Source organism: Protopterus annectens, chromosome 6.part0, assembly GCF_019279795.1.
Source record: "Protopterus annectens isolate FY-2018-M chromosome 6.part0, PAN1.0, whole genome shotgun sequence".
In the NCBI taxonomy this organism is placed as follows: domain Eukaryota; kingdom Metazoa; phylum Chordata; order Ceratodontiformes; family Protopteridae; genus Protopterus; species Protopterus annectens.
Window position 1 is genome coordinate 1,849,402,884 of NC_056737.1, and position 25,650 is coordinate 1,849,428,533.

General features: G+C 42.9%; 1 protein-coding gene across 4 annotated transcripts in view; it reads left to right on the forward strand.

Annotated features, from left to right (window-relative positions):
* Window positions 1–25,650, forward strand: part of MYO1B (myosin IB) — a 2,891,345-nt gene that overhangs the window by 1,794,315 nt on the left and 1,071,380 nt on the right. For all 4 annotated transcript variants that reach the window (XM_044075201.1, XM_044075202.1, XM_044075203.1 and 1 more), the window contains exon 10: window positions 21,402–21,549. In XM_044075201.1, the coding sequence (XP_043931136.1) occupies window positions 21,402–21,549 (148 nt within the window). The remainder of the gene's footprint in view (window positions 1–21,401; window positions 21,550–25,650) is intronic.

A 25,650-nucleotide genomic window follows, 5' to 3' on the forward strand; every position in this document is an offset into this window, starting at 1 on the left:
CACACCCATAGTGCCTTTTTTAGGCAAGGCTCAAAAGACAAACCAACCTCCTTAGAAAACAAAAATGGAAAAAAACTAAGGGTAATGCTGCTCAACGCTAGAAGTCTAAATCTCAAGATGCAGGCACTCGATGCACTCCTCAGTATGGAGAACATCGACGTCTGTGCAGTAACTGAAACCTGGTTCAAGGCTCCTGAGAGCACCCCAGCGCTACCAGGCTATACCTCGTATCATGCTTTTCGGCCCCAAAACCCGGGCCGAACCACAAAGGGAGGAGGAGTGTCCATATTCATCAAGGACACCCACACCTCCAGTTTAGTAGCAACACATGAAGCATCAGAGACCATACAGATGCAACTAACCATAGGCAAAACTGCTATACAACTGGTAGCATGTTACAGACCACCCTCCCAATCTCAGGAACCCCACTCAGCCTTCCTGAAGACATTGGAGGATATGAATGTATCACAAAATACCATCATACTGGGAGACTTCAACTACCCAAACATAGATTGGGTACATTATTCTAGCCCTAACACCCTAGCCCAAAGGTTCCTGGAATTCATAAATTCAAATGCACTGGAACAACTAGTCACCTCTCCCACTATGGGAGATAATATACTAGACCTGATCATCACAAACATGGGGACAAAATGCTCCACACCGGAGGTATACCCCTCACTAGTGAGATCTGACCACAAACTAATCACCCTGGATGTACATATCCCACCTCCACCCCCAGCACAAAAGACCACAGTGAAAAACTTCTCAAAAGCAGACTTCACTCTTCTTAAGACTGAGATGGTATCCTTTAAGCCCACTGGGCCAGTGGATACCACATCCCACAATGCCAAATCCTTCACAAATGCTTTCTATGGACATCTCCAAGAATGCATGGATCATGCAATCCCAAATAAATCCAAGTCCCTCTCCACCAAAGGCAAGCATCCTGTCTGGTGGACCTCAGCCATTAACAAATTGTATAACAAAAGAAGGAAGCTACTGCACGACAGAGCAAAATCCCATAAAGGGAAGACATCTCTGATTAACACTAGCAGAAAACTACATTCTCTCATAAAAACATCCAAGGCCAACTTTGAGAGAAAAATCGCTAAGGACACTAAAGATAACCACAAAGCCTTCTTCAGCTATGTTAGAAACCTGGACGGAAACCCTCAGATATGCTCAGAGTTAGTTCACAACAACAAAAAATACACTGAACCCACAGATATTGCCAACATTCTGGCTGACAGGTTCAGTGCAAATTTCTCCCCTCCCTCACCCCCGAAAGAAGAAATACTTATCCCAGCTGAATGTAATCTCCTTGTCATCTCAGATGTCCAAGTGAGAACCGCCCTCAACAAAGCTAAAAACACAGCATCAGTGGGACCTGACGGTATCCCGGGTTGCGTGCTACGTGAACTCCAAGAGGAGCTAAACCCGCACATAAAAATGCTATTTAACCTTAGCCTTACTACAGGATATGTACCTGAACACTGGCGTACAGCAACAGTGGTCCCACTCCACAAAGGGGGTACCTCTACAGACCCTGGGAACTACCGCCCCATAAGCTTAACCAGCCTGGTCTGCAAAGCTATGGAAAGAATCATTATGGAACTCATAAACAGAGACACAGGTGACCTACAGACACTTGACCCCACCCAGTTCGGCTTTGTAAAGGGCAGATCCTGCCTTTTGAACCTGGTTGACTTTTTCGAAACAGTCACTAGAGCCATTGATGAGGGCAAAGCAGTCCATACAGCCTACCTGGACTTGGCTAAGGCCTTCGACACAATACCCCACTCAGGCATCATAGATAAGCTCAACAGCTTAAACGTAAACCCTTATGTCACTAGATGGGTTGCAAACTGGCTAAAGGACAGAACCCATAAAGTTAAAATCGCTGGAGCAATGTCAGACTCAAAGCCAGTCACAAGTGGTGTCCCACAGGGATCTGTCCTGGGACCCCTCTTGTTCGGCATTTATTTCTCAGATGTTAAAGCAAACATGGGAGGGTTGTGGCTGACAAAGTTCGCAGATGACTGCAAATTAGGCGCCATAGTCGATACACCAGCGGACACATACATCCTACAAAAAGGCCTCACAGAAATGGACAACTGGTGCCGGAGTCATGGCCTTAAACTAAATGCCAAAAAATGTATAGTCATCCCTTTTGGGAAAAACAAAGTATCCACAAATTATCACATAGACAGCAACCCACTGAGTACGGAAAAAGTAATCAGAGACCTAGGGGACCCAAGTCGACAGCGACCTCTCATTTGACACTCACGTTGCCAAAGTGGTTAGAAAAACATTCTACCTTGCACACCTTATCATGAAGGGATTCACATCCAGATCCAAGGATGTCATTGTACCCCTATACTCCTCCCTCATCTGACCCATGATTGAGTACAATGCCCCATTTGGTATGTACCTCACCCTGCATTTGCAACAGCTGGAGAGACCACAAAAGGACCTCACCAAGAGGATCAAGGGTCTCCAACATATGTCTTATTCTGCCAGACTAAAGAAACTCCAGCTCTATTCAGTAGCATACCGCCTGCTCAGAGGTGATCTCTGCCTGACGTACAAGGCCATGTCCAATCAGGAACTGATGGACATGCTCCACCTCAAAAAATCCAAATCCATCAGGACCACGAGAGCTGAAGACTTAAACCTCGGCACAAGTATGAATAGGACATGCTGGAGGGATAGATTCATAACCCAGAGGCTTCCCATGCTCTGGTGCTCTGGAACAAGATCCCAGTTCATGTTAGGCAGAGCCCCTCACTGACTCTCTTCAAGAGAAATCTTGAGTGGATGGGAGATCGTAAGTTTACCCCAGGGGTCACATCTGTGTCACTACTAGACAGGGGCACAGTAAACTAATTCTATTATATAAGGGGACCTTCATTGTGTCACTACTAGACAGAGGCACAGTATTCTAAATCTATTCTGTGCATTTTTGTACCATTTCATGGGGTGGCGAAAACCACATCACTATGGCTAGGCTTACAAATGCCCCAGGGCAGATAGCCTAGTACTAAACTATGAAACTATAAAGTGGGTGAATCCAGATCCAGCAAGAGGCCAGTTACTAGTGGTGTGCCACATGGCTCAGTGCTGGGATTACTCCTGTCAGAATATACTTGTATGAAGTCAAGGCAAATGTGGAAGGTCTCTGGATAACAAAGTCTGCCAATGACTGCAAGTTGGAAGCAATCATGGAATCCCCCAGTGATGCAAATATCCTTCAGGAGGGTCTAGATCAGACAAATGATTGGTGCCAGAACCATGGTCTAAAACTAAATGCAAAAAATGCATTATCATACCCTTTGGGAAGTTAAATACCCCTGAATTGCAGCATCAATAGCACACCCTTTAGGGTGGACTCAGAGGTGAGATTTCTAGGTACACAGATAGATAGTAGCCTGATCTTTGACTGGCATGTATCCACAGTGATGAAGAAATCCTTTTATGTGGCACAACCTATAAGTAAAGGTATGGCATCCAGATCCAAGGGAATTATAGTCCCACTGTACTCAGCCCTCATTAGACCAATAATTGAGTACAGTGTGCCATTTGGCATGTACTTGACTGGCCCTTCCAGCAACTGGAGCGACCTTAGAGATTCCTGACAAAGAAAATACAGAGTGTTAACAACATAAACTCTGTGGATTAGTCTAAAAGCCCTATAACTCTGTCTCCTCCAAATATTAAATTATATCTCATTAAATATCACTGCATGCTTGAAGTGTTGGTCACTTTTCTTAGGAGCTTTTCATATGATAATGAATTTAAACTGCAACATGGAGCTAAAGTGTTCACAGACGTCTTTTATTTTTTATGCAAGCAGAGCCCAGTGTCAGTGATCCATGAGATGTGTATTACACCATCCTAGTCGATCATTTACCAGTAACATACATTAAGGGGAAACAGTGAATACATTTGTATTGCCAGATTTTATGAACCTTTTGTAAAAGGCTGGCTAATGACATTCCACAAGAAGAATGGATGACCACTGTCTTACCTGCAATAACATACATTCTCAGACTGTATTACTTATAGGTTCATAGGTGTGTACTAGACTAATTGCCCTGGAGTCTTTACAAGCCTAGCCCATAGAAGTGCCCTGGCATCGTGCCACCCGACGTTAGTTCCCAGTGCCTCTGTCAAGTAGAACCACTGGAGTGAGCCCCGGGGTGAACTTTCTATTTCCCATCCACTCATCAAGATTTCTCTTGAAGAGGGCCAGTGAGGTGATCTGCTTGACATGTATGTCAAGCCTATTCCAGATTATGGCCAGTCTCTGGGTTATGAATCTCTCCCTCCACCACATTCTGTCGATTGTGGTAGTGAGGTTGAAGTCTCAGGAGTGTGTGGTGTGGGGGCATTGGGATTTCTTTATATGTAAGCATTTCTAACAGAGCTGGGTCAGACATGGCTTTGTAAGTCAAGCAGAGATCTCCTCTTAGTAGATGATATGAGACAGAGAATAGCTAGAGTGTTTTGAGGCTGTCTGTGTAGGACATGTGTTTAAGGCCTAAGATCCTCTTCATGAGGTATTTTTGTGGCCTTTCCAGCTATTGCATGTGTCTAGTGAGTTACATGCCAAATGAGGCATTATACTCGATGATTGGCCTAGTGAGGGAAGAGTAGAGAGAGAGATAATGCCCTATTTCTTCCTAGATGCAAAACCCTTGGTAATGAGGTGTGCCACATAGAAGGACTTTCTGACCACAGTGGCAATGAAGTGGTCGAAGGAGAGGTTGCTGTCAACCTGTGTCCCCAGATCTCTTATAATGCCTTCAGTGTTCAGTGGGCTCCCATCGATGTGGTAATTAGTGGGAACTGATTTTTTCCCAAAGGGGGTGATGCCGCATTTTTTAGCATTAAGCTTAAGGCCATGGTTTTGACACCAGTCATTGGTCTCAGTGAGGCCTTTCTGTAGGATGTCTACATCACTTGGGGAGTTAATAATGGCTCCCAGCTAGCAGTCATCTGCAAACTTGGTCATCCGGAGTCCCTCTGTGTTGGCCTGGACTTCTGAGAACTAGATGCCAAACAGGAGAGGACCCAGGACCGAGCCCTGTGGGACTCCATTCATGACTAGTTGGCAGTCTTGACTTGGAGTCTGCTGCTTTCACACTGGGTTCTATCTGTGAGCCAATTTGCAACCAACCTAGTCATATAGGGGTTGATGCCTAGTTTGGTGAGGTTATCAGTAATTCCTGAGTGGGGAATGGTATCAAAGACCTTGGCCAGATCGAGGTAGGCTGTATGAACTGCCTTGCCCTCATCCACAGCTCTGGTGACTGACTCAAAGAAGTCAACCAGGTTGAGCAGGCATGATCTACCTTTCACAAAACCAAATTGCATGGGATCTAGAGTTTGGAGAATCCCTATATCCTTGTTAATTAGGTCCATGATGATGTGCTCCATAGCCTTACATATCAGACTCCTCAGGCTAATGGGGCTATAATTCCCAGGGTCTGTAGTCACTTCCCCTTTATGGAGAGAGAGGACTGTAGCAGTGCGCCATTCGGTAGGGACAAAGCCTGAGGTGAGGCTGTGATTGAACAGGGCACACAGATGTGGTGCCAGTTCACTCTGTAGTTCATGCAGAACACATCCAGAGATATTGTCGGGTCCCATGGAAGCTGTATTCTTGGCCTTGGACAATGCAGATTTAACCTGTGCTGCAGTAATGCTGAGCGCCTGGCATTTCTCCGGTATTGTGATTGGTCCTTTGGGGGGGAGGGATAAAGTTGGCACTGAATCTGTCGGCCAGTATGTTGACAATATCTGTTGGCTCAGTATAGGAGCTATCATTCTGCAGTAACTCAGAGTAAACCTGGGTATTGCCATGGAGATTCTTGATATAACGGGTCTATATTGAAATATCGAATGCTAAAAACAGCAAATGATGTTTCATCAACACATTTTCAGCAAAAGCTGAAAATGTCGAAACCACAGAACAGCGATTTCTTTCCTAGGGAAAAAAATCACCGTTCCAACCAAAAAAAAACCATTAAACACTTCCAAACGCATACACATGTACCCTAACCCTAATTGTAGCCCCCCAAAAAACAGTAAACAACTGAATACACATATGCACGTAACCCAACCATACATCTAACGGAAAAACAAAAGTAAACATTTTAAAACATATGCACTTACCCTAACCCGCACCCTAACCCTAAGGTCAGTAACTCTTGCACATTTACGTAAACAGTTCCAAACACATACACACTTACCTTAACCCTAATTTTACCCTCCCCCCAAAACAAAAGTAAACAGCTGAAAACACATACACATGAAGCTCAACCATACATCTAACACAAAAAAAAACCCCAGTAAACACTTTCATACATATGCACTTACCTTAACCCGCACCCTAACCCTAAGGTCAGTAACTGTTGCACATTCATACTCAGGAGCTATACTGGATGAGGGACCACACTACACTGCAGAACATGACAAAGCAACAAAGCGGTCAAGCGACTTCTTTCCCAGGGAAAGAATTCACTGAACAGCCGCTTCACTGTTTTGCCTGTTCGCTCTTTGTGTGTCGAAAACGCATTTGACAAAATGTGTTTTTGTCATTTTTATAGGAACCCAATATAAGTATAGAAGGCTTTATGGTTGTTTTTAGTTTCTGTCACAATTCTGCCTTCATAGCTGGCTTTAGAGGTTTTGATGAGGGATCTCAACTTTTTGTTGAGGCTAATAAGGGAGTTTTTCCAGTCTTGGGACTTCACCTCTGAGCCTCTTTCAAAACAAAGGAAAGTCCTTAAGCTTCACATAAGTCATCATCATCATCACCCCCCCTTTTCCCGTTTTCTACATGGGGTCGGGAAATCATGTTAACTGTCGCCATCTCTCCCGATTCAGTGCCACACTCATGCCTTCTTCAACACTCATGCCTGACTGTCGCAGATCTTCTTTCACACAATCCATCCACCTCTTTGATGGACATCCTTGTTTCCTCTTACTGTCTGTCCCAAATCTTCTTCACTAGATTGTCTTATGCTTTTCTGCACATGTCCAAACCACCATAATCTGTTCTCTTTAATCTTTTCTGCAACTGGAGCTACTTTGGCTTCTGCTGTTATGTCCTCATTTCCTCATCTGTCCCACCGAGTGCATCCTACAACCCTTCTCAGGCACTTGATTTCCATCACCACTAGCTTCTTCATCTACTCTGCCTTTACTGCCCAGGTTTCTGTACCATACAGTAGTACTGGTGATACCACTGTCTTGTACACCTTACTTTTCAGCTTCTTTGGTGTTCTTCTCTCATAGATTACACCTGACACTCTATAGCAGTTGGCTGCATCCCCTCTGATTGTAGCTTTGACCTCTTCATTCAGACTTCCCTTCTCCTCAACCATCCCTCTTAGATACTTGGAGCTGTTTACCTGTTACACTGTCTTCCCTTCTGTCTCAGTTCTCAGCTTCTGATTTCCCCAGTTTGCTGTCATTACCACCGTCTTATATGTGTTTAGTTTCATTCCATATGCCTTCAGTTTTGCATTCCATTGCTCTATACTTTGCTGAAGTTCTTGCTCAGAGTCTGCCTGTAATGCCACATCATCTGGATATAGCAACTTTGTTGATCTGTCCCTTCCAACTTGTTTGCAAATGTAGTCCATCACCAGTATTGAACAGCAGTGGGATCATAGCTGAACCTTGGTGTACACCCACTGCCACTAGGAACCCCTCTGTGAGACCAAATAGTGTTCTTACTTGAGTCATTGGGTGCATGTACATAGCCTGTACCAATTCTACCAAAGTTTTTGGGACTTTGAACCACCGCAGTACTGCCCAGAATCAGCTTTTTTGGGACCTTGTCATATGTTTTCTCCAAGTCTAGGAATGCCCAGTTGGACTCTTTCCTCATCTCTAGTTTCTTCTCAACCATCTGTCTCACTGCAAACATTGGGTCAGTTGTGCTGCATCCTGATCTGAATCCGAACTGCTCATCTGCCATCTTACATTCTACTACTCTGCATATCCATTTATCAATCACCCTGTCTAGAACTTTCTTGCAGTGTGATACGAGTTTGATTCCTCTGTACTGCCCACAGTTGTGGATGTTCCCTTTGTTCTTGTATACTGGCAAGAGTATGCTTATTCTCAAGTCATCTGGGATACGCCTTTCTCTCCATATTGCTATGAGTACCCTCAGGAGCCATTTCTCCGGTATCTTTATCATATCTGCTGTAACCTCATCTGACCTGCTGCTTTCCCGGACTTCATTTTCCTTAGTGCTATTCATACTTCTTCTAGGGTAGGCTCCTCTTCTTCTCTCATTGTAGGCTATTTCTGGGGCAGTGCAGCTTCTGTGGCATTTTCTTCATTCAGAAGATGCTGAAAATACTCCTTCCATCTGCCTTTGATGTCCTGTGGACTGATGAGCAGGTTGTTGCTGGCATCCCTTATGAAGGGTGTCTGACTGTCTTCTTTATCGTTCTGTCTTTCCTTTGCAACCTGATATAGTTTCTTTGTGCCACCTAATGAGCCACTTTCCAAAAGTTAGAAGTTGGTAGAGTGCTTCTGATTCCCTATTCTTTGCTATTGCAACTTCTTTCTTAGCTTCTTTGTTAGCTAACCAGTATTCCTTCCTGGCCTGGTCAGTCTTTTCTATCTCCCACTTTTTCCTGCAATTCTTTGTTTTGATGACTTCCTGGACTTCTGCATTCCGCCACCAGCTTTCCTTATATACCTTATTTCCATACCTGACTTACTTGGCCACATATCTGTTCTGTAGTTCTCAAACATGCTGTTTTGAGGTACTGCCATTCTTCTTCAACTCCCCCTATTTCCTCCTCTTCTTGGGGTGCTAAAGCCCTGAGTAATTCCTTAAGCTGTTGTATTTTCTCTCCAGTCAACCTCCTGGTCTTCAGCATAGTCACTGTTGACCTTAGAGCCTTCTCTGACCACTGCTTGCAGCTCATTGTGGCAACCAGTGGTTTATTCCGTGGGCCGACTGTTTCACTAGGGAAGACTTTGCAATCTCTTATTGTACCCCAATGCCCTTTCCTTACTAGGAGGAAGTCAACCTGAGTTGCATGTTGGCCACTCTTTTCTTTCTTGCGACTGTCTCTGTTTCTGAACCATGTGTTGGCTTAGTAGCAGCCAACACATGGTTCATAGGTTCATATGTTAGTACTAAGCTAACTACCCTTTTGAGCCATTTTAAGCTTAGCCAATTATCCCTTGTGAGACTCAAACCCTGCAACTTGTGTTTGTAAGGCAAACACCTTAACCATTAGGCCACTCTCCCAACCCTCAGAAAGAGAGATTTGCTAGACAGAAATGTAGAATGGCCTCTCCTTCTTTATTCCTGTTGCCCCATCCATGTGGACCCAGACAGTCCTTGTATCCTGTTCTGTCTGCCCCAATATTGTCCCGATCTGTGCATTCAAGTCACCCATTATCAGCATCAGTGCATGTTGTCCTGTTTTATCTAGTAGGTCCTGCAACTGCTGTCTGAATGCATTCTTTTCCTCACTATATGCTGAGATTATGAATACAGCCCTATCATTACACTAGAGTGATTTCTGATGATATCCCTCACTGCCTTCTGAAACCTCTTTCTCAACTCAGTTCCCACACCATTTCTAGTCTGTCCCCCTCCTGTGTAGTAGACTCTAGATCCCAAGCCAAGTGACTTTGCTGCACTGCCCTTCCATCTTGTCTCTTGGATACATAGGATGTGCAGCCTCCTCCATATCATCAAGTCATCCACTTCCAAGTTCCTAGTGAACACTGTCAGAATTTTTAGTTCATGTTTGCCAGGTTGATTGGGCCTCCTCATACAAAATGTTGGCAGGTTGATTGGTTTTACGTCCAGCTTTCACTCAACAGAGCTGTCTCAGGTAACCCAGGCTGGGCAACTAGATATCAGCCAGCCAGTAGCTTATTGATCCAGGGCAGCTGGGCTTTATGATGGGCGCACACTGGCCAACAGGGCACATACAACCCTCTCAATGTTAGCATGGGTCTCTGGCATAGGTCAGAGTAGGCCGGGTCCTCAACCTGCTTATCACCGGTAACTAGCCATGGTCATTTGGTGACATTAGTCAACATGACTGTATCACCTAGAGCCATTTTGCACAGTCGAGTGGCTAGCCTTGCCCCAGCATTCAGTCTGTGATCCGTGTTCTCCTGTCTTGAGGATACTGCACACCACACTAGATGCCCCAAAGCGGTTGGTCTCTTCCCTCTATAGGGCATCATATAGAGTCTGTGCTGCTGCCCACAGCTCCATTCATTGGTAATTTGGAGATGGAAATACTTAGCATGTATTTGGAGGTGGGAGGAACCCCACAGAGACATAGGAAGAACATGATCGAACCTTGTACCTTGTGTATGGGAGGCGAAGACCTTAACCACTATGCCAACTGGTCTCTATCTCTAGCTTCACATAAATATACAAGAAGTATTTGGGCATTGACATACAAAAAAGTATATGTTACACTGTAGAGAAGCAGATCAGTGCATAATTTTTTTGCTGCTGATTTGTAGTTGTTTGCCCTTTGTAGACTATTACCTTACTGCATTTAGCTTATCACATTAAACTGCTGAATTGCTAAAATTTTTAGTACACAACAGTTTCAGACTTGCTTGGGCATCCTCTGTAACATGTTTTGGCCTCCCCATTTGAAAACACCATCATGGAGTGATGGATGATTAGTGCCATATTCCAGAAAGGGTGGTTTATTTATACTGTACCATGGGATGGACAGATGAGCACTACAGGATCCAGAGAAAGATGGATAGCCAGTACTGTACTCAAAGAGGGAAAGGTTTCAGTGCACATCTCATTGGTCCCCAAATGAAGAATTGTGCTATGCACGTAAATTCATTTGATGAACTTGCTGAAAACTCTGCTACAGTCCATGATCCATCGGAGTTCCACAGACAGTCTTCACTTTAAAAGGCTAAATGTATCAAGGGGAAATTGTAGAGTAAAGTGAAAAACAAAGAATAACATGCATTTTGATTGAAAATGTACTAAACAAATCACAGTACTTCTGCAGTTGTACAAAATTGTATGGGCAGCATTGAAACTATATCAAGGAAATCAAAGTACCATTGCATTTATACATATATGTGCATGCATAATTAAAAATATATTACAGATCAAAGTACTGATGTTCTTCATGTTTCACTGTTTCAGTCATCACACTTGGGTTATCTGCCTGCAGGTAGCCCTCAGTCTGCCTGAATACCAGAGACTTAATATTTCTGCATTGGTTGCCATCACTCCAGGACTGACGTCAGGTCATCAGGGGTATAAAAACAGACAGCCGACACCATTACATCAGTCTTTCTTTCCGAGGAGCCTGAAGTAGAAGCAGTTCGCAAGTGCCTATCGGCCGCTACCTGAGTTTTCGTTTATGAATTGAATAATCCTGAAGTCTTCTAAAGCTAAGTACCCCACTGGGGATCCATTTTTCTTGCTATAACCGATGTCAGAAAAAGTTAACAATTGTCTTGTCTGTGGAAAGCAAATACCACACAGAGATTTTCATTCTTACTGCGTCACCTGTTTAGGCCCAAACCACGACGTCCCTCGCTGTCAGTTTTGTGCCATGTTCAGTGCCCGAACCATTCGTCGTCGGGCTCTCCTTGTCACTAAATTCTTTCGCTCTCGATCTCCATATTCTGAAATGGCTTCAGTAAGCCATCCGACTACCGATATTCTGAAAAAACATAAGGATAAAGACAGAGACAGACCGCACAGGCCCAAAGCTGCCGACGATGCTTCCGTTAAGCTAGTCACCAGTTTGCCAGTACTCAGTGAGGCATTTTCGCAGCCCCTAATGCCTGCTTCAGTGGATTTGCAGGCCTCTACAAAGACCCGTCCGGAGTCCGGTATGCCGCGAGACTCTTCTTCAACTATGGAACCTGCGGATGTCTCTACCTTGAATGGGTCCGGAGCCTCTGAGCAGGCACCGGCTTCTGAAGCAGTTCTTCACACTACCGATGTTCGACTCGAACTGACGAGTTCATTTTTATCTAAAACTTCTGAGTTTGTAAGGCCAAGAGTATGCGCTACACCTAGAAAACCAATGACCAAAGCGCATGCACCTGCTCCCTTGCCACAATGACAAATGCTTAGAATGGCAGAAGACCTCATTATGCTGATTAGGGGAAGTCAGCCTTCCCCTGCTAAGAGAAAAAGAGACCAGTCCTCTGCGGCTTCAACAGACCAGGAGTCTGATGACTGAGGTATCTGATTATAAAGACATGCCTTTATCTGCTTATGAGAATTCATATGCAGAGGAATCCATTCCCTCTGACTCTCCTCCAGAGGGTTTTTCTTTTGGTGAAACCTTACATACTTAAAGAGAGCATTTCCACTGGGAATGGCAAGACTATCCTCAGTCCAAAAAGAGACTCAGAGAATTTCTAGATTTGCCACAGCACAGACCTTTATCAATACCCCCAATCCTGGAAGTTGTTGATGATGTTTTTATGGAATCCAGTCTTTCTCCTGATACTTTACCCCCTGCCCCTAGGAAACCAGACAGGTACTACAGAATACCTGACATTCACAAATTTCTTTTCAAGAATCCTACTGCTGACCCAGAGATCATTTCCCAGGGGCCTAAAGGTATCAAGGCAACTACAGCCTAGAATTCCACCCCTTCAGACAGGGATTCCAGAGCTTTGGACAGATGGGGTAAGAAGGTATATACCTCTTCAACTCTTGCCATTAGGGCATTGAATTGTCAATTTCACATGCTGAAGTACCAGCAACATATTATGAAACTTATTAAACGAAAAGTAGCAACCTTTACAGACTGTGCAGAAATTAAAGAATTGCAGGAGCTTATGCACTCTGCAAGCCAAGTCAGCAAGTATACTTTGTAGTGTGGCTTTGACGCCCTAGAAGCATCTTGCAGGGCAGCAGTCACTGGTTCTGTATTGAGAAGACAGACCTTGCCAGACCATGTCAAATCAAAGTTACTAGACACTCCTTTGTACAAGGACAGTTTGTTTGGCACCAAAGCAGAAGAGGTTCTTAAAATGATGGAAGAAAAAGCTAAATCTATGCAGACTGTTAAAGAATTCTTACAAGTGCAACCTCCTAGATTCAGCAGGCATAGCCCCTCCAAACACTGGTCATTTCCAGCCCCCTCCAGATCATCTCAAACCAGACCCAGGGGAAACAGACCATCCAGACTACAGTCTCAGGGTATGCAGAGATGTAAGCAATGGAGTGCCCCCACCCCCAAAGCAGGGAGTGGTAAGCCACCTCCTTACAGAAAAAAAACTCACAATGACTTCTCTACCCCAATCCCCACCTCTGCCCAATTGCTTGTGCCCCTAGGAGGAAAACTTGCCCTTCATGCAAAAAATTGGATGTCCATCACAAAAGACCGATGGGCCCTCAACATTGTATCCCAGGGGTACAAATTTTACTTCCACTCACTGCCAACCCCAAAAGGGTTCCCAGACCTTCTTCCAAACCAGTGGGCAGAGGCACAAAACCAAGTCCTATCCCTGCTCTCCATCAGAGCTATTCAGCTGGTTCCAATGGAACGGATAGGTCAAGGATTCTATTCCAGACTTTTCCTGGTACCCAGAAAAGAGGGCTCTTGGCACCCACTCCTGGATCTTTCAATTCTTAACACCTTCCTGGTGGTTCCAAAATTCAAAATGCGTACCATGCAACAGCTTCTACCTATGCTAGCCAAGGATGCCTGGTTAGCCACCCTAGACTTAAAAGAAGCCTATCTGCACATCCCTATAAGGGAATCATGCAGGAAGTATCTACATTTCAGGGACGGATCTATGCATTATCAGTTCTCTGCACTTCCCTTTGGCTTATCCACTGCGCCCAAAGTATTCACAAAATGCCTGGCTCCAGCCATTGCATACTGCAGGCAGAGAAATATCCAAATTTAGCCATAATTGGACAAATGCCTGATTCAGGCGGACAGTCAGGAATTGCTGTTGCAGCACGTGGCATTTGTAAAAAACCTCCTCACTGCCCTGGGGTACACCATCAACGCAAAGAAATCAAAACTGGTACCCAGTCAAAAGATTGTATTCCTGGGAGCAAGCTTGAACACAACATCCCAGATGGCATTCCTCACTTCACAAAAACAAGTCTGTCTGACAGCCTACTTAAAAAAAATGGCCACCAGAACCCAGCTATCCGCAAGGAAAATACTGTAGGCCCTGGGATTCATGGCCTCTTCTATACTGCTAATTCCATATGCAAGACTGCATATGAGGTAACTTCAGTGGTACTTAAAAAGTCTTCGGTGCCAACATTCTCAGGACCTGGAAACAGTCATTCCTATCATACCCTGTCTAAGGACAGAGTTCCTTTGGTGGGCAGAAGCATGCAAACACAACAAGGGACTGCCCTTTACTCAACCCCACGCTGCCCAGACCCTAACCACAGAAGCATCAGACTATGCCTGGGGAGCACACATGGACGGCAAATGCATTCAAGGCCACTGGAGCCCAAGTCAAGTGCATCTGCACATCACCCAAAAGAGATGTTAGCTGTGCAGAATGCCCTGACAGCTTTCAGATCCCTACTCTTTCCAGGACAACTGCTAATAAAAACAGACAACACCACAGTTATGTCATGCATCAACAAGCAGGGGGGAACCCATTCCTACCCACTCTGCAGGTTAGCCATGGCCCTGTGGAACACAGCCTTGGACATGCAAGTCCATCTGCAAGCTCAATTCTTGCCAGGCAAACAAAATTCACTGGCAGACAATCTAAGCAGAAATCTCCTAGACCCACACAAGTGGCAGTTAGAGCCCAGCACCTTCAACCTTCTGATTCAGAAATGGGGGACCCAAGAGGTGGACCTTTTTGATTCCCCCTACAACCACTAGCTCAGCAGAACCCTCACAGCAAGGCCTGGAAAGTGGATGCCCTATCCTTCAGTGGGTAAATCTCTCAATTTATGCATTCCCACCTCTGTCCCTTCTCTTAAGAGTATTACTCAAAATAAGATGGGACAGACCGAGGGCAATTCTGACTGCCCTGGACTGGCCACGCCAGCACTGGTGCCCACTCCTGTGCAGCCTGACAATGGTGCCACCATAGCACCTACACCAGAACCATACCCTGCTCTCTCAGCAGGAGGGGCAGATTTTACACCCACAACTGCAAACCCTAAATCTTGGAGCCTGGCTTATCCCTTGAATCCTACCTCAGCAGCTCTGCACAAGCAGGTGCTGGAACGTCATTCTTGAAGCCAGAAGACCCAGTACAAGGAAATCCTATGTGGATCAGTGGAAAAGGTACTGCTCCTGGAGTCTATCTAAAGGAGAGGACACAACTCTACCCTCCCTGCCTTTAATCCTGGATTACTTAGCAGATCTACTCCACAAATGCCTGTTTACTATTCCATTAAGATACATGCCTCAGCCATTTCGGCTCATTACAACACTGACCCACCTCTCTTCTCGCACCCTCTTATCAAACAATTCCTGAGAGGGGCAAACAACTTGGCCACCAAGGAGAGCACCCACCCCTGCTTGGGACCTTAATTTTGTACTGGAAAAACTCACACTTCCACCCTTTGAGCCCGCAGCATCAGCAGACTTAAAATTCTTCTCTTGGAAAACAGCATTGCTTCTAGCTATCACTTCAGCTAGAAGAGTGTCTGAACTACAAGCACTTATGGCTGTGGAATCCTTCATTATTTTCCATGCTGGCAGGCTGTCTCTCAGGATAAAACCCTTCCTTTATGCCTGAAGTGGTGTCCAGTGTGGCTCTCAATCAATCCATACATTTACCAACCTTTTTCCTTAATCCTCAAAACAAAGGGGAAAGGATCCTGCACTCCTTGGAAGTGCACAAACAACTCAGATTTTACCTGGATAGGACTAAGCCCTTCAGAAAATCAGACCAGTTACTAGTCAGCTTTGCAACAGGGGCAGAGGTCAAGGCCATTTCTAAGCAAACAATATCTAAATGGATTGCACATTGCATCCAATTTTGCTACAAGCACCATGGAAATCCAACCCTGCAGGGGGTCAGAACACATTCCACTAGAGCAACATCTACCTCTTCATAGGTATGCACTAGGCTACTGGGCTAGGGCCTATATAAGCCTAGCCAAAAAGGTACCTTGGCTTTCGCCACCCAAGAAAATTATTTTCCTGTGCCCCTGTCAAGCAGAGCCACAGAAGTGATCCGGGGGGAATTTCCTATTTCCCATCCAATCATCAAGATTTTTCTTGAAGAGTGCTAATGAGGAGCTCTGTTTGACATAGATAGGTAGTCTGTTCCAGAGTATAGGAAGTCTGTGGGACAGGAATCTATCCCTCCAGCATGTTCTGTTTATTGTGGTGACAAGGTTCAGGTCCCTAGAGCGTGTAGCTCAGAGGGATTGGGATTTCCTTAAGTGGAGCATGTCCAACAGTTCTGGGTTTGACATAGCTTTGTATGTTAGGCAGAGATCGCCTCTGAGTAGGCGATATGCGACGGAGTAAAGCTGGAGTTTTTTAGACGGTCTGCGTAGGGCATCTGTTTGAGGCCAGTAATCCTCTTTGTGAGGTATTTCTGCTGTCTTTCCAGTTGTAGATATCTTGTGAGGTACATACCAAAATGGGCATTGTACTCTATAGTGGGTCTAATGAGTGATGAGTAGAGGGGAACAATGACCTCTTTTTTTATGGATGAGAAACCTTTTTTATGTTGAGGTGTGCCACGTAGAAGGATTTCCTGACTACTGTGGTGATGTGATCAAAGGAGAGACTACTGTCCACCTGTGTCCCAAGGTCTCTTATCACACTTTTGGTGTTAAGTAGACTAACGCCCATGTGATAGTTCATGGGTACAGAGTTTTTACCAAAGGGGATGACAGTGCACTTTTTGGCATTGAGCTTGAGGCCATGGCTTTGACACCAGGCATCTGTCTCAGTGAGGCTCTTTTGTAGGATGTCCACATCATTAGGAGTTTCAATTATGGCTCCTAGTTTGCAGTCATCTGCAAACTTAGTTAGCCAAAGACCTTCTGTGTTAGCCTTTACTTCAGAGAAGTAGATACCAAACAGGAGAGGACCCAGGACTGAACCCTGTGGTACTCCACTTGTCACTGGTCTGAAGTCTGATTTGGAGTCTGCTACTTTCATGGTGTGGGTTCTGTCATCAAGCCAGATGACAACCCATCTTGTGACATAGGGATTTATACCTAGTTTAGTGAGTTTATCTATAATTCCAGAGTGGGGGATGGTGTCGAACACCTTGGTGAGATCTAGACAGGCTGTGTGAACCACCTTACCCTCGTCTATAGCTTTGGTGACTGCTTCAAAGAAGTCTATCAGGTTTAGGAGACATGATCTGCCCTTTACAGACCCAAACTGCGTGGGGTCTAGAGTTTGGAGATCTCCAATGTCTTTGTTTATGAGTTCCATGATGATACGTTCCATGGCCTTGCAGACATGGCTTGTCAGGCGAATGGTGCGGTAGTTCCCGGGGTCTGTCATGGCTCCCCCTTTGTGGAGTGGGATAACCGTCGTCGTGCGCCATTCAATGGGCACAAAGCTTGAGGTGAGGCTATGACTAAACATGGTACTTAGGTGGGGTGCCAGTTCATTCTGTAGTTTGTGTAGAAGGCAGCCTGGGATGTTGTCAGGTCCCATGGATGCTGTGTTCTTGGCTTTGGAGAGTGAGGTTTTTACCTGTGCAGCCGTGATTACAGGAACTTTGCATTCTTCCGGTATAGAGATGGGCCCTTTAGGGGGTGAGAGGGGGGAAACATTAGCACTGAACCTATCTGCAGGATGTTGGCAATATCAGTTGGTTCTGTATATTTAGTGCCACTGTGCTGTAACTCAGAGCAGATCTGAGTGTTGCCATTGAGCTTCTTAACATAGCTGTAGAATGCTTTGTGGTTGTCTTTAGAATCAGTGGCGATTTTGTTTTCATAACTAGCTTTGGTGGATTTTATGAGGGATCTCAGCTTCTTACTGATCTTACTGAGGCTGACAAGGGAGTTCCTCCAGTCATGGGATTTTACTCTTTTTTGCAACAGTTTCTTTCTTCTGTTGTAGAGTTTGTTTATGGCAGAAGACCACCAGATTGGCTTCCTTTTTTTGGAGGATAGCATCTTGGTTCTGTTAGGGATAGCACGATCCATGCACTTGTGTAAGTGCTTATAAAGTGCATTTGTGTAGGATTCAGCAGTCATACTTCTATTGTCCATCTGCATGGGTGTCGTGAAGTTTGCCACTTCTGTCTTAAGAAGCGTGAAGTTGGCTTCAAAGACATTGTTTACGGTTGTTTCCCTAATGGGGGGTGGGGGCGGGATGTAGATGTCTAGGGTGATTAGCTTGTGGTCGGATCTGACCAACAAGGAACTGACCTCTGGTGTGGAACACCGGTTGCCCATGTTGGTGATGACCAGGTCTAGGATATTGCTGCCCCTGGTTGGTGTGTGGATAAGTTGATCCAAGGCATTAGAATTCATGTGAATTCCAGAAAACATTGAGCAAAAGAGTTGGTACAGGAGTAGTTTTCCCAGTTAATGGTGGGGTAGTTGAAATCACCCATTATTAAGGTGTTGGTTGTACCCTAATATTTTCCTCTACAGCATTTCTCAGGGGATTCCCAACCAGGGACATCCTGGAAGCTGCTACCTGGAGTTCAGTACACACTTTCACCAAGCACTACCATTTGCCTATCTTCCCCAAATCCAGAGCAGGCTTTGCAACAGCAGTTCTGCAGGGCATTCTAGCCAGCCCTAACTCTTTTTGACTGCCTCCACCCTTTTTCAGCTTTGGAATTCCACTCAAGTGTGATGACTGCAACAGTGAAACACGAAGAACAAAGTACAGTTGTGTACACTTACCATAAATGTAGATGTTCGAGTGTATTCACTGTTGCAGTCCTGGTTTCTCTCTCTCTCTCTCTCTCTCTCTCTCTCTCTTTCTCTGTCTGTTATCTCTCTATGCCTTTTACTCCCCCCTTTCAGGGATATTGGTATTGGTATTTACTTTTTACAGGTGGTGTTTTCCTCCACCATAACTTAGCTCCCTATTGGGGGGCTCCTGACATTTGGGGCAAAAAAAACTGATGTAATGGTGTTGACTGCCTTTTTTTATATCCCTAATGACCTGATGTCAGTCCTGGAGCAACGGCAACCGATGCAGAAATACTAAGTCTCTGGTATTCGGGCTGACTGAGGGCTACTTGCAGGCAGATAACCCAAGTGTGATGACTGCAACAGTGAATACATTCGAACATCTACATTTATGGCAAGTGTACACAACTGTACTTTTGGTTTGTATGAATTTCTTTTCTTTTTTAAACCACTTTATTAAATATGACATTTTTTCATAAAGTATATATTTAAATAATTTTCATTTGTTTATGTGCATCTTTGTACAGTGTATTTAAAATGTGTACACACCCTTGTTAAAATACCAGGTTTTTGTGATATAAAAATGAGACCACAATAAATAATTTCAAAACATTTCCCACCTTTAATGTGACCTATAACCTGTACAGTTCAACTGAAAAACAAACAAATCTGTTAGCGGAAAAATATAAAAAATAAAAAACATGCAATAAGCTGGTTGCATAAGTGTGCACACCCTTAAACTAATATTTTGTTGAAGACCCTTTTGATTTAATTACAGCATTCAGTCTTCTTGGGTACACACCTACCATCAATTAAAGAGACTGATTAACCCCAAATAAAGTTCAGCTGTCCTAGTAGGATTTTCCTGACATTTATTTAGTTGCCTGCTACAGCAAAAGCCATGGTTAAAAGAGAGCATACATAGCATCACAGGGATCTCATTGTTGAAAGGTATTAGTGAGGATAAGGGTAAAAAAAAAATTCCACAGCATTGAATATACCATGGAACACAGTGAAGACAGTCATCAAAAAGTGGAGAAAATATGGGACAATAATGATGTTGCAAAGAACTGGACGTCTCCAAAATTGATGAAAAGACAAGATAAAAACTGGTCAGGGAGGCTGCCAAGAGACCTACAGGGGAAGGAGCTCAGGAATTTCTGGCAAGTACTGGTTGTGTACTACATGTGACAACAATCTCCTGTAGTCTCCATATGTCTGGACTATGGGTAGGGTTGCAAGACAGAAGTCTTTTCTTACATAGAAAAACATCCAGGCCCAGGTAAAATTTGCAAAACAATACATCGTCTCCCAAAAGCAAGTGGGAAAATGTGTTATGGTCTGATGAGGCCAAGGTTGGACTTTTTGGCCTCAATTCCAAAAGGTTTGTTTGGCGCAAAAACAGCACTTCACATCACCAAAAGAACACTATCCCCACAGTGAAGCATTGTGGTGGCAATATCATGCTTTGGGGATGCTTTTCTTTAGCTGGAACTGGAGCTTTAGTCAAGGTGGAGGGAATTATGAACAGTTCCAAATACCAATCACTTTTGGCCTAAAACCTCCAGACGTTTCCTAGAAAGCTGAAAATGAAGAGGAATTTCACCCTTCTACATGACAATGACCCCAAGCATACATCCAGATCAACAAAAGATTGACTTCACCAGAAGAAAATTAAAGTTTTGGAATGGTCCAGCCAGAGCTCAGATCTAAATCCAATAGAAAATCTGTGGGGTGACCTGAAGAGAGCTGTGCACCAGAGATGCCCTCGCAATCTGGCAGATTTGGATCGCCTTTGCAAGGAAGAGTGGGCAAATATTGCCAAGTTAAGATGTGCCATGCTGATAGACTCCTACGCAAGAAGACTGAATGCTGTAATTAAATCAAAAGGTGCTTCAACAAAGCATTAGTTTAAGGGTGTGCACACTTATGGAACCAGCTTTTTTATTTTTTATATTTTTTCCCCTAACAAATTTGTTTTGCAATTGAATTGTATAGGTTATAGGTCACATTAAAGGTGGGAAAAGTTTTGAAATTATTTATTGTGGTCTCATGTTTTATATCAGAAAAATCTGGCATTTTAACAGGGGTTTGTACCCTTTTTATATCCACTGTATATATTTGTTTAACTAGATGGGTATATCTTGTTATACTATCTTTTTTGTCTTATTGCCGATAGATCTCAAATGAGAGGCGATGTAAGCTGTTAGGTGCTACAGGACATGTGCATGTACATCCACACTCGCACCTTGCTGGCATGCCTGTATAACATTTACAGGTCTAGCGAATGTTCCAGTTCTGTGTATTTATTTAACAGTGTCATATGTTTTCACGTACCTTTTTTGTACTGCTTCAGCAAGGCCACCATATTAATGAAAAATGTAAATGTAGCCATACATGTATGTGACTGTGGAGAAGAGTCTGTGTATGCATGTAAATACAGCAAAGATTCTTTAAGTCGGTGCTTGGATCTTTTGTAAGTAGTGTGTGCAGTTGCTTTACTCAGTAAGACTTGAAACACCATGTTCTTCCTCTTTCATAGAATGCTATGCAGATTGTTGGTTTCATGGATGATGAAAGTCAGTCTGTACTGGAAGCTGTGGCAGCAGTTCTTAAGCTTGGAAACCTTGAATTCAAGCCAGAAGTGCGAGGGAATGGTGTAGACGAAAGCAAAATTAAAGACAAGAATGGTAAAAAACCTGTAACATTTTCATTCTTAAATATTTAAGTATATGTAAGATGCAAGCACTGTTATAATCTTTACTGTGGCATTGTTTCAGTTTATATAATATAGGTGGGTAACATTTTGCAGCAAAATCCTTGGTGTCAGAAGTCAGTACAAACTATGCCCTACCACTTGTAAGTGGACATAAAAAATCGTTGAGGCCTTGTAAACTTTGCTTCTCTGTGAAACCTTCATGCCATATTTTATCAGTGAATTATAGGAAAAATACAAGTGAATATTATTTTAATAGTGGCTGCTTTTGGGTCTTTTGTTACTACTGAGTTAAATGATTTTGATGAGCAGTAAGTTGTTCTTTGTGGTATACTGTTACTTGATTTGCTTGAGTTAAGGTATGCTGTAAGACATGTACAGAATTTGTGAATTTTAGAGAAGCTTGTCATTGTTTTGAGAATTTTAACTCATTGGACCTGGCTGCTTGATTCAACACCCACTTTCATTTTACCTTTTGCTTTTTCTTTTGTGACTTGAAATCTACCTGTGAAGCCTTGTTCACCATCATCTTGCAGCTCCAGTTTAGAAATATAGTTTGAAGTTGAAGTTTTAGAATGGGTTTATGTGTTTGGTTAACAAGCTGAAGGTCTACTGGCGATGAAGGAAATTGATGTCCAAATTCCTTTGTTGGATGTTGCAGGTAGCCATATACCCATTCATTTCTTTGTTGAAGGTATGAGTTGATAGGATTGGTTTATTCCATAAGTATGGGAGACTTTTAGATATGAAGTTGACAGTTTTCATGGTATGGCAAGTATTTGTATTGTGGATGAGTGTCCTCAGGTCACCAGGAGTATTCCAAGCAAAATGTGTCAGATAATAACAGGTCATTTAATGTTCTTTCTCAGGCATAATTCTCCTCTAAAATGGTGAAAAGGTGCATAGAGTAGAGAAAGTTACTGTAGTCATTGACTGTAAGGCACAGGTTGAAGCCTTTTGATCTTCTTTGTGAGGCATCATTCTACTTTCTTCATTTGCACCATATGGCATATCAGCAGGGTACCATATTTTGTAGTTGTTTGGATAAAAATTGTATAGACAGCTCCCAGTCCCACAGACTGTCAGTAGTAAGAGCTATATGCTTATCAAATAAAAGGTCATCATCTACGAGAACTTTAAAGTCTTTTTTACATTTTTGTTGATTAATTTTTGCCAACTATTACTGTGCAAGGTTATTTTTTATTTTGTGTCAAATGCCAGAATGCTGCATTGTTTGACATCGAAGACAAGGTTATTTTTACTGCAGTATTTGTGTTTGATGTTAAGTGGGGATTTAGTTAAAAGCTTACCTTTAAAATTTCAGGTTGTACATGGAGTAGCTCAAAGTAATTTAGACTACTCATTAATCATCATGTTTCAGATAATCAGTGTTGAGTCATACATTTGAATTATTTACTCCCAGGTCATTGGCAAAAATAATTTTATTGTAGTGCTGTGATTTAAGTTATGTTTCCATACTGTCATATCACATCCCATTACTCTTCATAAACGGAAAGGGGAATTCTATTGTAGGAGTTATAAATAATGTAAAGTTGTCATTACTATGAAAATATGAACATTTTAAAACAGTAAAGTTGTGGTTGTGCAGGTCATTACATTTGTAGTTGTGAATTATTTATGGCATATATACCTTTCTACATAACATTCTATGTACATAGAACAATTATGAAAATTCTCACAAAGAATTGAAAACCACATCTATGCCATTAGAATTCATATGGAATATACTGTCTTTTTAACAGCAGTCAAAGTAACTGTGCAGGTTTTAAAAAGTGTTATTTGTGCTAAAAAGGATTACTAAATAGTAACAGTGGTGACCTAGAGTTGAAGTTTTCTAGCAGAATTGTGCTTTAAGTTATCATTAAATGCATTAAATCTTCCAAGACGAAATGGAATTCTCAGTATTAGGCCCTCTCTTATAGACATAAAGTGTAAAAAATAGCTTAAACACAGGCTGGGATTCAGGAAAAAATCTTAAAACAGCTGAATAGTAAAAATAGTGCAATCAAAGTTGCATAATGCAGCCTGACAGTGATTAAGTAGGAGTGACGTTCTGTGACTAGGGCCAAGTCACTGGCACAAAGAAGACAAGTAATGGACTGCTGTGTAGCAGGTTGTGTGACCACTTGGGACCAGTAGCGTGCATATAGTACGTAGGCACAGACTGAAAGTTAAGACAAGGGCTACACAACAAAGATTTTACTCTCTATTGTAAATGGGAAGGAACTTGGTATATGGGACGGCAAAAAAGGGGGGAAGACCAAGCAGATGAATGCACAGAATGACAAGGGTAAGTATGTGAGGCGGAGGGGAGAAGGGTATATAAATAATATATATGTTGTGTGTGTGGAACAGGTGCCCAATTTTATTATTTTTAAGAAGAGTTACAGGGGAAGGAAGTATGGGTAAGGTATGGATAGGAATGAAGAGTATAGGGATGGCAGCAGGAACAAGCAAACCAACACAAAAGGCAGTCAAAAGGCAATGGTGGAGGTGTTAACACAAAGGGGTGGACACAATGGAAAAATGCAAACAATGAATGACAGTTGGTGATGAAGATGATTGAAGAGCAAACTGGGAAGTGAAGTGAAACACAAAGAAAGGGAGCACTGTTGGGGGATAGGATTGGGTGAGAATTGACTGCCAAGCTGCATTTTACCACAGTCGTCCATACTTCATTTGCCTCTTTGACCATCCTCATGACTAGGCCAGCCACTGGTGGCCTTGTGGGTATGGCCATGCCACTGTGCATCTCCTGCATGCTGCTGATCTGAGTGTCCAGCTGGTGGTACAGTGCAACCATTGTCAGACTTATCTCCCACCAGGTGACCTAGATAGACTCCCTCAGTGATTCTCACTAATGGATGGAGGGAGCTTACACACACTCCCACTTGAGAAATGGCACCAGAAGCCACAAGTCACCCCCCCCCCAAACAGATTGACCTTTTTTACCCTGCTGAGAGGCAAGCTTGAAGACCACTGCAGACCAGCAGATGATGCTGAGGCCACAACACATCCAGCTCCATGTCCAACACTGAATAAATGGGACCATAAATGCAGAAAAAAAAACAGAAGACAATAATAAAATAAAGACAATAACAATGATAATGACAAAAAATAGCAAAATAAATGTCAGTAGTTTCTACTACAGTGGTTCACATTGAGAACCTTGGAGGAGTAAATGCATTTAGCTTTGCAATTGCAAACAGAAGTGATATAAAGGCCTGAAAAAACACATACTGTAGAAATGTATGTGCTACATGGTGTGATTAAATTACAGATAAAAAACAAGTAATCTCTGTGGTATCCCCGAAGTCTCAAAACAACCCACTAAAGTGTAGTGGGTCCAAAAACAGAACAGTGTAAGAAACTTCTCTGTGTGGAAGATTTTCAGTCCATATATTTCTAGTTATTCACTGTATATTAATCAGATCAGGCAATAGTAGTAGAAGTAATGAACTAAACTCGTCTTAAGTCAAAACAAAACAAAAAGTAATAATAGAAAATATATAATTGTACAGCATTACTAAGTATTTGAAAGTAATCCAAGCAAGGCAGGCAGTCTGTTTCCAGTTGAAAATCCTTTATTAAGTACACAGACAAGCGATCCAAGTAAAACAAAAATAGAGTAATAATTTCCTCGCAAGCTTTCTAAATATATATATATACTTTTTATCAGGCATAGGAGTGGTTTATTGTGCTGTAAAACAAAGTGTTATTGGCACACATGTTAAATTCACATCCCTTCCCCTATCAGTGTGACATTCGAGCTGGTCCTGCCCTACTTAGTAGCTGCCATAATAATATATAACCCTTATGTACTTTAAATAAAATTTATAATGATGTGGTACCTCTTATTTAACCAAATTATTAAGTAGATTATTAAGTCTGTGATTTTATCCAAGACAATATACTACATGGCTGGAAATATATTTAGTTTATTTGGCAATAAAAATATATATCTAAATATATGCATATACATTTTGCATGTAAAAATCAATTTCTGTTTTCATAACCTATTGTTAACACAGATCGCTTTCGTCCTTCTAGACTT